A 16,073-nucleotide genomic window follows, 5' to 3' on the forward strand; every position below is an offset into this window, starting at 1 on the left:
TGAGGCACCACCTATTACAGGTCACACTTCCAAGTCTCAAAGGCAAAAAATTACAGGTAATGAGAGTGGCCGGACTCTGAGCAGGGACGGTACGGGAAGTGCCTGGCTGGAGGGAAGGGGAAGGGTGGGAAAGCAGAGAGAGGAGAGATAGCAAGGAGAGATGGCAAGGAGAGATGGCAGGCTTAAGAGAGCCTAGGTGTGCTGCGACGTACCCAGACCCAATGCACTGCCAGGCCTGCAAGGCTCTTCTGTGTTTCCTCCTTAGGCACTTTGTTTAGGACCGGAGGATTTCCAGCTGTACAAGGAAGGGATGCTCCACACCCTCTTGTTGCGCAGGGCACCTGGAGCTGGCAAGCTGCTGCTCACAGCCTCTGCCAAGTGGCTGGCATCCCCCTCCGCACACTCTCAGGGCCAGAAATTCACTCTTGATGGGCTCCTATTGCTCGTTTAGCAGCAAATGATGCTCCAGGTTGTAAGGTGTGTGGGCTGCTGCTGCAGGCGGCTCTCGCTGCTGCGGCACCCGCTTGGTAAGACATCCTAACTGGGTCCGAGGCTATGTGCAGGGCGGGTAGCCAGGGAGGGCTGGCAAAGGGGCATCTCCCAGCTCAGGGTACACAGAAAGCTTTAGAAAAAATATCCCTTCAAACCCACAAATGCAGGGAGCTGGCAAGTAAAGATTGCTTTTCCCACAGTGAAATGACAGGGGAGATGGTTTATTTAGCAGGACAACGCTCAAAGCAAATGTTTGGAGAGAACATTTTAAAGGCGACTTTGCAACAAGGGGAGCTCTCTCCCTTAATTTCTCCTTTGGAAAGACCATGTCTAACCACGGTAAGGAGAGAAGCTGGCACACGCGAGCACCCCAAGGCTATTCCCCCCGTCCTGAGAATAGCCAGTATTTCCATCAGATCACTGACAGAAACCTAAAGAGTTTGATTTATCTATGTTGTCTGCTTCTACCAAGACTCAGCAGAGCATGGAGCAGCCAATTAAAGGCACAATCAAGCCACCAAAGCTCAGGAAAGCTGATAGAAAAGCCACTGGGCTGTTTTCCATCCTGCCTGTCCCAGTGATACACAGAGATACAGGCAGGGCAGCTACCTCTAGTTTGGATTTAGCATCCAAGAGAACAGAGACAGCCAAAGAAAATGGAAAATGAAATACAAGGTCATCTGGACCAGAACCTGGTGTCTCCTGCCCGCTGGAGCTGCGTGTTCACCCCCCACTTGGTACATCTGAAACCCCAAACCAGGCTTTGAAGCAGGCATCACCCAGAGCACAAGTGTTCGCTGCAGCATCGTGTTTCCCCTCAGCTGCAGGGAAGATGATCTGGGCATTAAAAAAAAAAAAAAAAAATCTAGCTGAGCTGATGCGCTCCAAAACAAAGGTGCGTTTGTTCGAAGGCAGGGAGTACCCAGCCTGAAAATACAGCCGTGCCCCACGTGTCATCACTACAGCTGCTCAGCACCACTTGAAAGCGGGTTGAGGAGAGACACGGGCTGGGCAAGGTGACATGGAGCAGCTCTGCCTTCCCACCGTGCCTGCCCACAGCTCAGCCTCACGTCTCAAGCCTGTACCACAGGTAAGAGCCTCAAAAGCAAGCACTGGTTTTCTTTCTGGTGGGGAGGGGAGGTGAAGAGCACATAGAAACTGTCTTCCAAAGCTGCAAAAGTGATGTGTTTTGCCTGGTTTGTCAGCAGTGCCAAGGCTTCCATACCAGAGCTGTGCTGCAAACCAAGGGCTAGCAGCAGGCAGGACATCACACCTTCATCCCCACCCGCTAGTAATGCCCCAGCATCGTAGCTTGTCCGGAGGAAGGTCTCATATTGGATTTTTTCCCTTCTCAAGACCCCAAAAATCATGTCTCTGGCCCCCACAATGTCACGGGTCGCACTGTTGCACAGCACAGCAGCGCTCCTGCCCAGTGCTCCCTCCACACAGCAAAGCCAGCTACGTACCCTACCTCACATGCCTTCCGGTGGCAGCCCAAACCATTACATATCCTAAAACACATCCCAAGGGAAAACCCGGAGGCAGCAACTTTTCTCCTCCCTGCAAGGTTCAGCACTTCTCTCACTGGGGTGCCAGCAGCAACGTGCACAGGACAAAGCCTGGGAGCTGCAGGGCTGGAAATGTCGGTGCAAGACACACCAGCCAGAACATCCTCAGATCCGCACTCCCGAGGGGGTGCAGCATCTCCTGCATCTCAGACTGGATACTCAGAAGGACCCGTTGGGTCAGCCGAGTATCCAAAAGCCAGAATCTCCTCGGAGATCAGATCCCGGCTGCGACTGCAGGACAATCAGCCTCCAGTCCTGCCACTTTCATCCATTGACTCACTCCTGAACCTCCGACCCTCCTGCCCAGCCTGGAGGAAGCCAGGCAGTGGGTCAGCGATCTGGGAACAAGGAGGGACTGAGACACAGACATGGCCAAAACAAGTCTTAGCCCTGTTTTTTTTTGGAGAGGAAGGTGTGATGTGTCAGTCTGCATGCCCAAGGGAGCTGCTTCATCATCCTTTGCCTCTAGGAGCATCGAGACCAAAATCAAAGGGGATCATTTCTCCATCCCTTGCCCACCCAGCATCCAGCAGCTACGCCTGTGTGTCCCTAAGGAAGGTTTCCACCCTGGCACACTGTGCCGGAGCAGCCTTGTCAGTGCTCTCCAGGGGTAATGCTGGGGCTGAGAAACCAGCGTGTAGGAGTCTCCCAGGCTGCAAAAAGCTCAACCTAAATCTCAGCCAGAGTTTAAAAGGGCAGTATTTCTTCCAAGCAGGCAAAACATCTCTCCTGCAAAACCTCCCAATCCTCCAAGCTTCCCATTTGCTCTGTGTTTACAGGATGTCTAGGAAGTGGCTGGCACCTTGTTTGCCATTGCTAACCCTTCCCAGCACAGCCCAGAGCTCAGCTCGCTGCCCCGTGGGTTACAGCTCAGCACAGCGGCATCCTCAGCTCGACAGAACCGTAGGAGCAGCTTGTCAAGTGTTTCTACGAAGCACGAGAGACAAGCAGAGAGAAGTGTTAAGAAAACTGTGGCTTAATTAATTGAAGTTTGCACCTCTCCCCCCTTTCCCTGAAGTGAGACTTTGCAGATCTGTAACCTGCCAGATCGGCTGTTAACGTACCCAGAACGGGGCTGGTGGCACGTCACGGCTCTGCTGCCTGTTTAAAAAATCTGGTATGGAGGAGGGAGCTGGAAAGAAGAAAGATCCCTGCTCAGAGGAATGACGAAACTCAGCCCAGATATCCACTATAATAGGAACAAATGGGAATTTTGGGCTCAGAGGAACATCAGAGCAGTGAAAAAAGTCAGTAGAAACAGGCTACCGAAGGCACGTGGAAACTGTGCCAGCCAGCCAGCCCGGCCCTTTCTCAGTGACTACAGAGAGCATCCTCCTGTAGCCCAGGATGCTGGGCTAACAAATCCTTTCCTGAGGCAAGCTTCTTGTCTCCTGGGGTAAAGCCAGGGACACAAGTGGGCTTCTTAGATCACCTAAGTCAGCACCGGCATCTGCCCCCTCACCCATGGGTGCTAGCTCGAGCGGAGTGTGGCGAACACCTGCCAAAAGCCACGGTGCATCCCCAAGCGCTCCCCGGTGGTTCATGCCATCCCCATCGCTCACATGGCCACGCTATAAATCAACCACGACAGGCAATTAGGGATCTATATTAAGGCCCTTATAAATATATATTGTATAGCAGCCTGGAACATTCAGGCTGTCTGGCTGCTTGATGGGCTGAGCTGTCTCGAGACCTACAGTGGCCAAAGTGTCCCCAGATTGTTCCAGGGGGGCCCAGCAGACTCCGGCACAAAGCTGGATTTTCCTACCTCAGCCACAAAGTGCCAAACTTTACCCTGGCATAAAAGACAACTTCCACTAATTTACCGTAATTGGTTTCAAACTGGTCTTAATTAAAACCGGTGTGGACTTGCTTAACTCCATTTAAACCAAATTTAAATAACATTGGACCAGAATTGATTCCTTTCCGAAGCAAGCTAAAGCTGGCTAAGCTGTTTAAAGAGTATCCACAAGGGTATTTGTGGTGGTTTAGCTAAAATGATTTACCGCAATCCCTAATTGAAGCAATTTCAGCTTGGATATAGGGAGGGTAAACTAAGAGCTGGCGGGGCCAAGTATCCTTCCCACCCCAGTGCCTTCCCTGGGGCATCGCGTTTCCCCCTCAGCCTGGAGAAGGATCACCCTCGGCTCCTCTGGGAGCAGCCCAGCGGCAGCCGGAGCTGGTCCGTGAGCCCTCATCCTGCGTGGGGCTCAGCTCGGGTGCCAGCGGCGTGGGAGTCGGCACTGCCAGATGGGGCTCGGCAGAACCCCAGGCGGCGACGTGGGAATCTGCGTGGCGTCTCCCACCCGGCAGCCTTCCCCAGGATGTTTTGAATTTTCGCTTTTGCAAACACAGGGCGGCGAAGCCTCGAGGAGTGGGATAAAAATAGAGCTGTAAAAAAGGCAAATCCATCCATCCATCCCCCCCCCCCCCCCCCCCCCCTCAAAACGCAGCGCAGGGCGTAGCTGGAAACAGATGCAAACGTGTCGGCAGCTGAGCTGGGCTCTGCAAAACCTCCACTCGCCCCTCTCCAGAGCGCAGGATGCTGCTGAGGAAATAAACCCACTGAAATTATGGATCGCATGGCCACGGGCTGTGCTCAGCCTACTTTTGCAGGGCTGCCTGGGCGCACAGATGCTTCTCCCCTTCCTACCTGGCTGAAGAGCCATGGGTTTGCAATTACTGAGACTTCAGCATCTCGCCAGAAAGGGGGTCCCCAGATGGGCCGGGGTACGTATTTTGATGCCAAATAAGACTTTCGCTGCACTGATCCTCTGCATCCCCGCACTCGACGCAGGGTCTGTGCTTGTGCCTGTCTTGGAAGAAGGCAGCAGGCAATGATAATGCTGATGGGTTTCCTAGCAAGGTTAGCAGTCCACTGCTGGCTCGTTTTTCTTCGTTAAGGTAAATCAATAAGCAAAAATGCAGGAGGGGTATAGCTCACACAGCGCACAGGAGGACAGAATAGCCAGCAGAGCTGCAAAAGAGGAGCAGTTAAGCTCAGTGGTGAGTTTAGAGCAGGCTGAGGCTACTGCATGGAAAGGTGAAGCATACAGAAGATAACCTGCAAGCAGGAACGAGCCCCAACAGGCTCTGCCAGGCCATTTCTGCACCAATATTAATTTTGCTAGTTTAATTGTTTTCATTTCATTCCTCACTCCACCCTTCAAATTCCTTGCAACGTCCTGGGGAAACTGAGGCAGCTCAGCAAAGTAACTACACTGGGGGTGCTTGGCTAGAGGCGATCTTATCTGCAGCATCAGATTCTGAGTCAGCCCTACAGACCCATAATCTCAGCTTTTGCTCGGGAATCCCCAACCTTTCCGGCCAGCCGTGTGCTCTAACCATTTCTGGAGGGATCGATGCCTGAAGGCATGCCAGGTGAGTTATGGCTACAGTCTGAATGGCCTCTCCTGGGCTTTTCCACAGCATCCCAGCACCACTGTTGCAGAGCATCCAGGAAAAGAAACACACGACCTTTTTCTTCTAATTCCCCTCCTCTTCAAGAGACAGAAGAGTGGTTTTGAAAGTCAATCCTCCTGAACAGCTCCATGCCAGTAGGGAAGGAGATGGCAGAGTCACCAACCATCAGGAACCAGGGCGCTGAGCTCAGAGCACTCGGGAGCAACAGTCTCTCCTCTCTTGCCTGCCTGGCTCCTCCACTCCCTGCTGCACTCCTGATCTTGTCAAAGCTGTTGGAAACTGACTCCTTTGAGAGCAAGCAGTCCATGGTGTGATGTTGGCCGTCTCCTTGCATTTTGTGGAGAGGATGAATAAGGAGGGGGTTCCCATCTATCCTCCCCTATCACTGGAAATGCCAGTTTAGCAAATCTGAGCCATCTGACAAGGGGCCACCTTCACCTTCCTACCTTTCGTGGACCCCCTGCACCCTACAGACTCTCGCCTGGTGTTTTCAGAGGCTGCACTAATAGTTTCCAGACCGTCTGGAGGTGGGACCTTGTCCTACACTGCCACCTCTGCAGATCTACGATTACACAAATGAAGCGACAGACAACGTAAAGGGAGTGGTTTGGTTCACTGAAACAAAATCCCTCAAAAAAATGTTGACAAGAAATCCCTATTGCAGAAAATCTTGTGTTTGGTCCAGGCTCTGGAGCGCTGCACGCTCTCCGGTGGGGATACAGCGAGTCTGAACTCAACAGACCACATTTCTCAGAACTTTCAGCAGCCTCCTCCAGAGCAATCCACCAACTCCTGGGATACCCACAGACTGCTGGTGGAAACCAATGACCTCAGGTGCATTAGCACACCCACATATGGAGCAAGCCTCCCAGTAAACATCCTATAGCATGACATGCTCAGAGGGTACGTCATCATCCCCACCGTCTCTGGCAGGAAGTCAGGCGGGAGAGACTGGGCTGAGCTGGAGAGGAAAGCACCTCCTGTGAAACAAAGGGTCGTAACCGCTTCTTACAAAGCTGCGGAGAAAGGAAGGAAGAGATGTGTGCAAGAGTAACCCTGTATAAGGCAGCAGATGGTATCAGCATCCTCTTGAAGGGCGCTTTCTCCTCTCATGCAGAGCAGAGCTGGAGACTAGGCTGGAGGGCTTGCACCTATGCCATCACAGAATCATGGGGCAGTTTGGGTTGGAAGGGGTCTTTAAAAGTCAATCAGTCCAGCCCCCCTGCAATGAGCAGGGACACCTTTAGTCAGATCTGGTTGCTTGCAGCCCCGTCCAACCTGTCTTTGAATGTCTCCAGGGACAGGGCATCGACCACCTCTCTGGGCAACCTGTGCCACTGCTTCACCATCCTCGCTGGAAAACATTTCTTCTTTGTATCTAGTCTGAACCTCCCCATTTTCAGTTTAAAGCCATTGTCCCTTGTCCTATTGCAACAGGCCCTGCTAGGAAGTCTGTCCCCATCTTTCTTATAAGCCCCCTTTAAGCACTGGAAGGCCACAATAAGGTCTCCCCAGAGCTGCCTCTCCAGGCTGAAGAACCCCAACTCTCTCAGCCTGTCCTCACAGGAGAGATGCTCCAGCTCGCGGACCATCTGCGTGGCCTCCTCTGGACCGGCTCCAACAGGGCCACGTCTCTCCTGTGCTGAGGACCCCAGAGCTGGAAGCAGCACTGCAGGGGGGTTCTGACCAGAGCGGAGTAGAGGGAAGAATCACCTCCCTTGACCTGCAGGCCTTGGCGACAAGCACTCTTGGGCCATCTGCTACTTCTCCCAATATCTACAGGGTTGGCAAAACACTCCCAAAGCAAAGCAGGCAGCTGGGTTCCCATCATACAAACCAGACAGCCATTTGCACCATCACCCTGAAGACTGGGAACCTCTTGGGCACAGCCCTGCAGACCTTGTCCCTGAAAAGCGGGCAGAAAACAACCAAGGAGAGAGCCATGGAGGTCAGCACCCAGACACCCTCTCCCAGGGCAGCCGGAGCGGGTGAGGAGAGGAGATGTCGGGTCTCCCAGGCGGTGCTGAGCTGGGCTGGCCCCAGCTCATTGTGTTTGGAGAAGGCGTCAAGGGCAGCTGACCTTACGTAACTGGAGAACAAAGCGGCTAAATAAAAACTGGAGCTGGGAACGGGCTGCGGAAGTGGGACACGGCTTTCCTGACTAATCAACCAGCATCTGAAGGAAACCAAACTCAATGGCAGGGAAACAACTGCATAAACACATCCTGAGGGAAGAAAGGGAGCAAAAGGAAGCAGGGGGAAGACCACGGGGGCACCAGCCCCTTCCACCTCCCCTCCTGCCTGCACCGCTCAGGTGGCAAAGCCTGGAGTGGTGAGACAAGAGAGCGCAGCATAGAAACCTGCTGCGAGCTCAAGGATTTTAAGGGGTGTCCATGCTCGTTTACCTGCAAAGCCACCAACTGCATGCTTGGATGGGCCTCAGAGGTAAGAGAGAAGCAGACCTGAGATGGCTCAGCAGCTCTCCTCCCACTGCCAGTTCCGATGGCATCTCGGTCTAAAGCGGGATGAAGGGAAGGGACAGTTTTAACCCCGGGGAGATGCACTGGTACCCTGCAGCATCCCCTCCAATGGTGCAATAGCATCCCACTGTCTGAGCCAAGGCATGCTAGCCAGGGAGGTGTGCTGAGGTGTGCTTGGGGAACACTCCCATACATCCCAATACAAAACCAGTGACCCCAGAAAGTGGTACACCCTCTCTTCAGTGCCAGCACCTTGTGATTTTTGCCTGTGAAGGGCTGCGCTCACAAATGCATCAGCCTGCAGGGCAGAGTTTGGGTTCTCACTGTACATCAGTACCCTGGGACCACGCACAGATGTAGGGACTTCCACCAGCCACCCTCCCGTTCCAAAAAAAACCCCTCCCTCAAAACAACCCTCTGACAAAAAGTCTTTCCCAGGAGCCTCTGCTTTTCCAGGCGTAATCCAGGAGGGTCCTGGCCCAGCTGTGACCCCTCAGCTCCCCTGGGAGCCAGAGCCCAGCAGCCGATCCAGTCTCAGCCCTGGGTGGTCAGAGCCAGACGAGACCGGGGCCACACTAAATGTCCAAGGCCAACGAACGGCTCCTTTTCCCCTCCCCAGAAACATCTGCCTTTGGGTAAAAGCCAATGACCCTGCAAAGCTCAGCCCCAAATAAATTTCCAAAGAAACAATTTTCTGGTGCATTATGAGGAAGAGGAGAGTAGGTGAGGAAGCCAGAGCCCATCAGGACCTCTGTGGGGGCAAGCTGCCCTGCACTGGGGCAACGGGAGCTCCAGCTCCAGCTGATCTGCCTAACGCAGGGAGAGCCAGACTCTTCAAACATTACGCCTGAGTAAGTGAAGCCAAGCTGCTCTTCCAGATAGCTAACAGGGGCCACAGCAGCCGTTAGGATCTACGCCATCCAGCCTGCTATTTTTAGATCATCCACAAGGAAGGAAACCTCAGACAACCATCAGCGTGAGCTGAACTGCAGCTCCTCAAACTGCTTGGCCAGCGCCGCAGGAGCTGCTCCACCCAGGCGGTCTCACTTCTGACACCGGGAGGATGGATGAGACTGGCAGAGGGTTTGGGGAGGTCGCCAGCACTGCTGCCCCCACCCCTCCATCGCAGGGCTAAAGCTGCCAACATGAAACAGGTAGATCTGCAGAAAAAACCCACCCCACACAACCCAAAGCCTGAGCTGGTTGCTGGTGCAAACATTTCCAAGCCCAGGGAGGGGCGAGTGATCTGGGATCTTCAGAGAAAACAAAGCCTGGGGAGCGGAAAGTGAAGCCTCCCTCTCCAGCAGCGATTTTGCAAGGCCCCGTGGCCACATCCTGCGCAGGGAGAGGCAGCCTTGGCTCCGTGCTCGGGTTGCAATCCAAAGCTGACATGAAACGTGCTTTTGGCTGGGATGACCTGGCCTGGGGAGTACAACAGGGAGGCCCTTAAATAGCAGCAGTGGAGAAGGGGCAGCCAAGCAACTGCAAAGGATGAGCCACAGACAAGGGAAGGTGGAAAAAACTTCCCAATGTGCCAGGATAATTAATGAAAGGCTTTTTTTTTTTTTTTTTTTAATCCCCCAAGTCTCCAGAAAATAGAATCGTCTCTCTCCATCTCTTTCCTGAGGTCCTGCCAGACACTCAGAGCAACACAGCAGTTCATAGTCAATGTGGGCAACATCACCGGCACAGACTGAAACCTCTGCAGATCTTTCTGTGTTTTGGACACCCGGGCTTGCAGCCAGTGTCCCATCCTAAACTGATTTTAGGGCTCTGAGGGCTTTTACAAGGAGAGAAGAGGCTGGCACCCTTTTTACGGTGCCATAAAAACACAGGACAGTAATGACACCCCTCCACACCAGCCTCTGCAGCACCTTGCTGCTAAACATTCCTAAATCTCCAAAACATGAGCTAGAGCAAAGAGCAATAAAAATAAAAGCAGTGCCCTGGTCTGTGCCATGGCAGACTTGATCCCCAAGCCAGGTGGGGACGCATATAGGGATTTTTTACTGCAAAAGAGACTTCCCCTTCTGCCCGAGCGTATCTGAGTGGTGCCATGGAGCACCGAGTGAGCCCAGGGAGCAGGGAGGCACCGAGCTGCAGCACAGGGAGCACTCACCGGAGGAGCTCAGCTGGCCAGCCCTGGCTGGGACGTGAAGCTCCACAGGGCTGGGTCGCACATCGGAGACATCGGAGGGACCGTGACCCTCCGTCTGTCCCGCTGGGGAAGAAGCAATCTCAGCCAGCACTTCCAGGTCTTTCAGGATAACCTGCGGAGAGAGGGACAGCGTGGGGTGAGCTTTCCTTTCCAAACCCATGGCCAGAGAGGTGAGCTGGGAAGCAAACACCAAATCCCAGCACATCAAGGCAGATGAAGGGAAAAAAGAGCTACCTATGAAGTTCAAAGTGGAAATTTCAAATGCTTGCAGAAGGGATGGGGCAGGAAAGAGAAAAGGGGAGAAAAAAACAGTTTCTGCCCTGAGAGTCCCAAAGGAGCATGTGAAATTAAACCAAATTTACGCAATCAGGAGCAGGGCTTGCCTCTCCCTCTTCCCACTTTGGGGGGATCTGGGTTTTGCTTCCCCACTCCCCTTCATAACCACAGATTTGGGACAACCCCAGCAAGAGTATGGGGATGTTCTTGGGGGCAAACAACTGCCTGCCCCCCCATGCCCCCAGTTTGCCCTGTTTAGGGCAGTATTCCAGGAGCAGGCTTGGCTGCTGGCGCTCAGGACATCAAGGCAGAGCTGCCATCCAGATTTCATAGCTCTTTCCTTCCAGAAGTCACCGAATTAGTCTATATATAGCATTTCTGGAGAAGTTATTACAGGGTGGGTTTTTTTTTTGGCCTCAACTCTTCTCATGTCTCAGGCTATTTTGGGTCCCCCTTCATTCAAACGTCCTTGGGTCTAGAGGTTTCATCAGCCGTCCCTGATGCTCTGAGCATAGCAGGGCTGTATGGAGCAGAAAGGCTGCCAAAAAGGGCCGATTGCCACGTCTAACTCATCAGCATCTAGCATACCACATCCCTGATCACCCCTTGCCCACCAGCTCAGCGTCCCAGACTTTCCACACGCTCTCACAACGTACCCTTCTGAGGAGCTGCAGTTACATGGGAGTTTTAGCTTCTGAGCTACCAAGAAACCCTTACCCCTGGGGCAAAAAAAAGCCAATTACATCTTTTTTTGCTCACGCAGAACTTGAAAATATGATCCCTGAAAATCAGAAAGAGGACCTCCTGGGTTTTTATGTTTCTCAGATATCTTAAGCTGGGGATTTTTTTTGTAATTAGGGCTGATTTTCAAGCCCCCAGCAGCCTCTGAGCAGGCAGTGTGGTGTCCAGGCTTTGGTGCAGAGGCAGTTGTGGAGAGGCAGCCTGCTGAGGGTACCATGAGGCTCCAGCATGCTTGGGAAGACCCTGTGCCTATAAACATGATTAAGTCCCAGCCCGTGGCTCCCCAGGGAAGGAAAAAAAAAAAAAAAGAGACGACAACAACTTGTACTGCTATCCCTGAAGAACATGGCACCTCCGTGATGCTGTCAAGGATGGGACCTTTTTGCCAGTATGGGAGGAGGTCACTGCCATGGCCAGCCTTCACCTCTTCCAGTGGAGGGAGGCTGCCATCCCTGGCAGAGGAAAAACCTTGGTCCCCCCTCTCTGCCCGGCTTTCAAGCGTCAGTGGCTCAGATAAAACCATGCTGGCAGCTTGTTCTTTCACGCAGAGAATGCCCCTGAGCAGAGCTTATGATGCCTGGTCTCCTGAAGCCCTACGTAGATTCTCTAGTGGCTAATCATGTGGCTCAGCTGAACTTGCAGCGTTTGAGCAGGGAGGAAGGCACTAATTTGGGTCTCAGGCTCTCACTGCTGGGGAAATAACACCCATGGAGGTTTCCAGGTCTCATTGTCTTTGGCTAAAACTGGTAAAGAGATTCAGGGCTTGGCTACCAGGGCTGGCAGGCTGGTGAGAGCTGGGACTCTCATCCACACAATTGATTTTGCCAAACCCAACTCAACCAGAAGCCAAGGCCGCATGTGGCTGATGTATGGCACGACCCAGCCACTCATGATTACCACTCTTCTGCATTTGCTGCTGCCCCGATCCCCCCATCCAGCTCAGCACTCGGGCTATCATCCAGCACAGACTTCACCAGCAGCTCCCGCAGCACCAGCAAACAGGACCAAGACCTCAGGCTGGGCACAAATTGTCCCTGCTGCCTCCCAAAGCATTTAGAACCATGTCTTACCCTGTGAGGTTATATCCTCAATCCAACCTCCCAGAGCCATGTGCCAAGCCCCGTCTCTGACACTGCTTGGGCTCGGGATGCTCCAGTCAGGCTGCCTGGGCGGCAGTGACTAGCATGACCAGGGGCATGGCTGGACCTTTGGAGACGTTAGGGGGTGTCCCCCCAAGTCAGCCATGTAGGTCACAGGCAGGAGGTGGGAAAAGCAGCGTGGGTGGAATTTTGCAGTTGAAAAACATAGAGGAAATAAGAAGCAGGAGGGATGGGTGCACGAGCACCTGGAGGAAGAGGAAAAGCAGGCAGCCACGAAGACCTGAGGTTTTCCAGCCATGGGAAAGAGGCAGGGAGCTCCGGCTCCTGCTGGTTCTTCCCCGCATGCTCTGGAGTGGGTTCCCAGCTGGGGACAGAGGAAAGCCAGGAGCGCTTGGTATGCGTTGCACATCCCTGCGCTAAGCAAAGCTGGAGCCGGCGGCTGGCTTTGTGTGAGCCAGGAGGCTGTAAGAAAGCAATATCCTGCCATTGCCATGGCAACGGGCCGGCTGCGCCAGGGGCGAGCTGGTCCCATCCGTCAGGAGCCGAGCGGCCGTCAGACCTGACAGTGCTGGAGCACAAGGGCCAGAGCTGTTCCCAGCTGCTGGCCGAGGGCGCGATCCCGATGGCCAGCCTGGAGGAGCAGCCACTGAGGATGTTCTCCTGGCCCAGAAGGGACTTCTGTGAAGGCTTCCCAGCGGTGATGAGATGTAGGTGGTGTGCCCCTGCCCTGGATGAGCGTGGGGTTGGGTAGCGTGAATGGGTAGGAGCAGGGAAAGGAGCATCATGATGGATGGGGGAGACCCAGCCTCATCGCAAGCTGTTCCCAGCACGAGGATGAAGAGCAGCAGAGGAGGCAGAGCTCTTTGCACATCCAGGGGATGAGGAGCACGTTACCATACAGTTATAAATAAGCTGTTATAAATAAGCAGCTATTTCTCCTCCCTGGGAATAGGCAAGATTTCACCCTGTATTGCCTCCAGAGCATGGATTTTGAGGGCACACAGAACTGTCAGTCTCTTCGGCTTCTCCAGATCTAGGTCAGGTTAATTTGCTGCTTGTTCTGGTTGAACGGAGACCAGCTCTGCCGGTGGCAGTGCAGGGGAAAAGCAGCCCCCAAATGGCGTGCGCCGGATGGGATGCACCTCCCGCGTGCAAAGCATCACTGCCGGATGGGATGCACCTCCCGCGTGCAAAGCATCGCCGCGGGATGGGATGCACCTCCTGCGTGCAAAGCACTGACATGATGCTCCTGGGGAGGAATTTGCCTCTGGCTAAAACGCTGGGCTGGCCATGGCATGTTGCAGAGGAAGGGGGAGGTGACCCCAAATCCACTGCAGATCCCTGGGGAGCCAGACTTAGCACCCTGCAGCACACATTGACTACCAGGACACCAGGGCAGGCTGCAGCAGCAGCTCCTGGGGCACACATGATAGCAAGGATATTCCTGAAGATGCTGTCCTTGCTGGTATTTATGGAAAAATTAAAAAAAAAAAAAAAATAAAGTACTGAAAAGATTAAGATGCCTGCTCACCGCAGGAAGGTGCTTATGGGTGGCCTTGGATGTCCCAGAGGGTGGGTATTCCCTGGGCAATGAAACAGAGCACACAACACCAAGGACAAGGTTATTCTTGCCAAGGAGAAGATGGGAATTCAGCTAAAGCAAGATGAGACCAAGATGGAAAACAAGAAGGTTAAGGGCTGCAAAGCACTTCTTTAAAGGAGACTAAGATCAGGGAGGTTGTGGAAAACCTCACAGCATTACCAGGACTGGAGGAGCAACCTGGGGGAGACCAGGAAAGGTGAGGATGCTGCTGGGTGCTTCCTCCTGCTCCATCACTCAAATGCAGCCCCTCACCGCCGCAGCGTGCACCAAGGCTTCCCCAGAGGGCTTCACTTATTTTATGTTTTTCTTCCTCCAAACCTTTTAGCTGTAGCCAGGGTAGGGTAGGCAAGCAGGGGCAGGCAGTCCCAGAGCCAAGAGCGGCCAGCAGTGAGGCTGGCCAAGCCCCAGACATACGTGGTGTGAAAAGCAAACTTGCGCCTCCCCCCCCCCCCGCCTCCGCTGGCTTTAAAGACAGAAAAAGAAAAGAAAAACCGCCATTAATCTTCCCACATCAATTTAACTAGACCTCTTTTCAGGTCCCCAGCACAGAAATTTTTATCCTCTGATCTTGCCAAGACCTTTTTTTCCCTTTACAGCGCCGGATTTCAGCCTGCAGCTGGGAGGGGATGGAGAGCAGAGGGAAGGCAGCAGGGCTGGGGGCTTCTCCTCTCCTTCCCAGGGCACAGCCTGCCGGCTCGCGCTAACACATGCTCACAGCAACAGCAAATACAGCAGGTAGTGGGGTGGTCACTTGGTAATATGGCCAAAACCACCCGAAACCGAGCTGCAACCTGAAAACTCCCCATCCTCCCTCCTGCTTTTACCAATCCCCAATTTGGCCCTGCTGCTGGGTGTGTGAGGGCCAGCCCTGCAGCACCTCTGAGCGGCAGGAGCATGAGCACTGTCACAGATCAGAGCACCTCTTTAAATGTGGTTAATTAGTGTCGGGGGAGCTTAACATGCCACCTGATGCCAGTCACAGGGCAGGATGCCAAGGAGGTTTTGCTTCATGCATTAGAGGGCAGGGATGGAGGCAGGACATGTCCAGCCAGTGGGATGGGGCTGGTGGAAGCCAGAGCTGCCCCAGAGCTTCCCTGCAGGCCACACTGCAGATGGCTGGATGCCTGCTACCCCTTCAAATTCAGCACCCACGTCCCAGAGCTGACAACAGGCAAAGGGTTTGCTTTTATTTGCTATCCCGTTTCCCACCCAGCACCTCCTTCTGCACCCTGGGGATCCAGGCACCCAAAGCCAAGCTCACCAAATCCTGCATCCTACACCTTCATCCCACCCTGGACTCACCCTGAGCCAGCTCCCCAGGACAAGGATTGCTGGTCCTTCATGGCAGACAGGGTTTCTGTGGCTTTAGTCTGCTCTGTGATTTCACCCAGGAACCCTACAAGCACCACCTTGAGCCCAGACTGCCAGTTTAGCACTAGTTGTTTGGTATATGTATAAACTGCGTGTACATATGTACATGCAAACCATGCAATTATGGCCCGGAACACCAGTGCTGAGCCAAGAAGCTCCCTGTGGATCACACTCCCCCCAAGAAACTTCCTATTCCTGCATTATGCAGCACACAGATTATCTTTCAACTCATTGCCCTTGCAATGCCTCGAGTCCTTGGAGGAAGCGTCACCCTGCCCTGCTTTAAGACTTCTGCTTGCGGGCTGCTTCCACGTGTGGCAAGCTGGGCTGACCACATTTTCCACCCTCCAACTGAAATTATATACCTTTCTCTATATCCCACCATTTCAGTCATAAACTCATCCTCAGTGTAACTTGCCCCTTGAAAACAAGTAGCTTCCCTGCTTCAGTCCCTTGTAGCTTTGAGTCTCTCTCCAGAGCAGCTTTACTGCCAAAAAGAAAAGAAAATAAAAGCTAGGCACACATACATTAGAGTTCTCCTCTTTGCAGTGTTCAGTTTACACCCTCTGCTTTGCACAGGGTCACAATATTTCGGTTGTGGCAGATTAAAGGCTGGGAGCCGGAGCACATCGGCTCTAAAACCAACAGAGCAAAGCTCCAAACCAAACCACACTAAGACAGCTATTTGCTTTGGCACAAGCTATTGTTCAGCTTCATTGTACTAGGAATTGGGCGCAATGGGAGAAGTTTGCTGGGATTTAGTGCGGCAGCAGAGCTCAGAGAGCAGGGCAGAGACGAGGCTTCGAAACCCTGCGATGCTGCAGCAGGACACACAGGAGTGTAGGAGTTAACAGCAAAGGA

The 16,073-nt window shown here is 53.4% G+C and overlaps 1 protein-coding gene across 1 annotated transcript in view; it reads right to left on the reverse strand.

Moving 5' to 3' along the window:
* VAC14 (VAC14 component of PIKFYVE complex) overlaps positions 1–16,073 on the reverse strand; it is a 64,011-nt gene that overhangs the window by 23,292 nt on the left and 24,646 nt on the right. The window contains exon 13 of the mRNA XM_080410962.1: positions 10,083–10,233. Within this exon, the coding sequence (XP_080267088.1) occupies positions 10,083–10,233 (151 nt within the window). The remainder of the gene's footprint in view (positions 1–10,082; positions 10,234–16,073) is intronic.

The sequence above is a fragment of the Falco punctatus genome (assembly GCF_963210335.1).
Source record: "Falco punctatus genome assembly, chromosome: 14".
NCBI lineage: Eukaryota > Metazoa > Chordata > Aves > Falconiformes > Falconidae > Falco > Falco punctatus.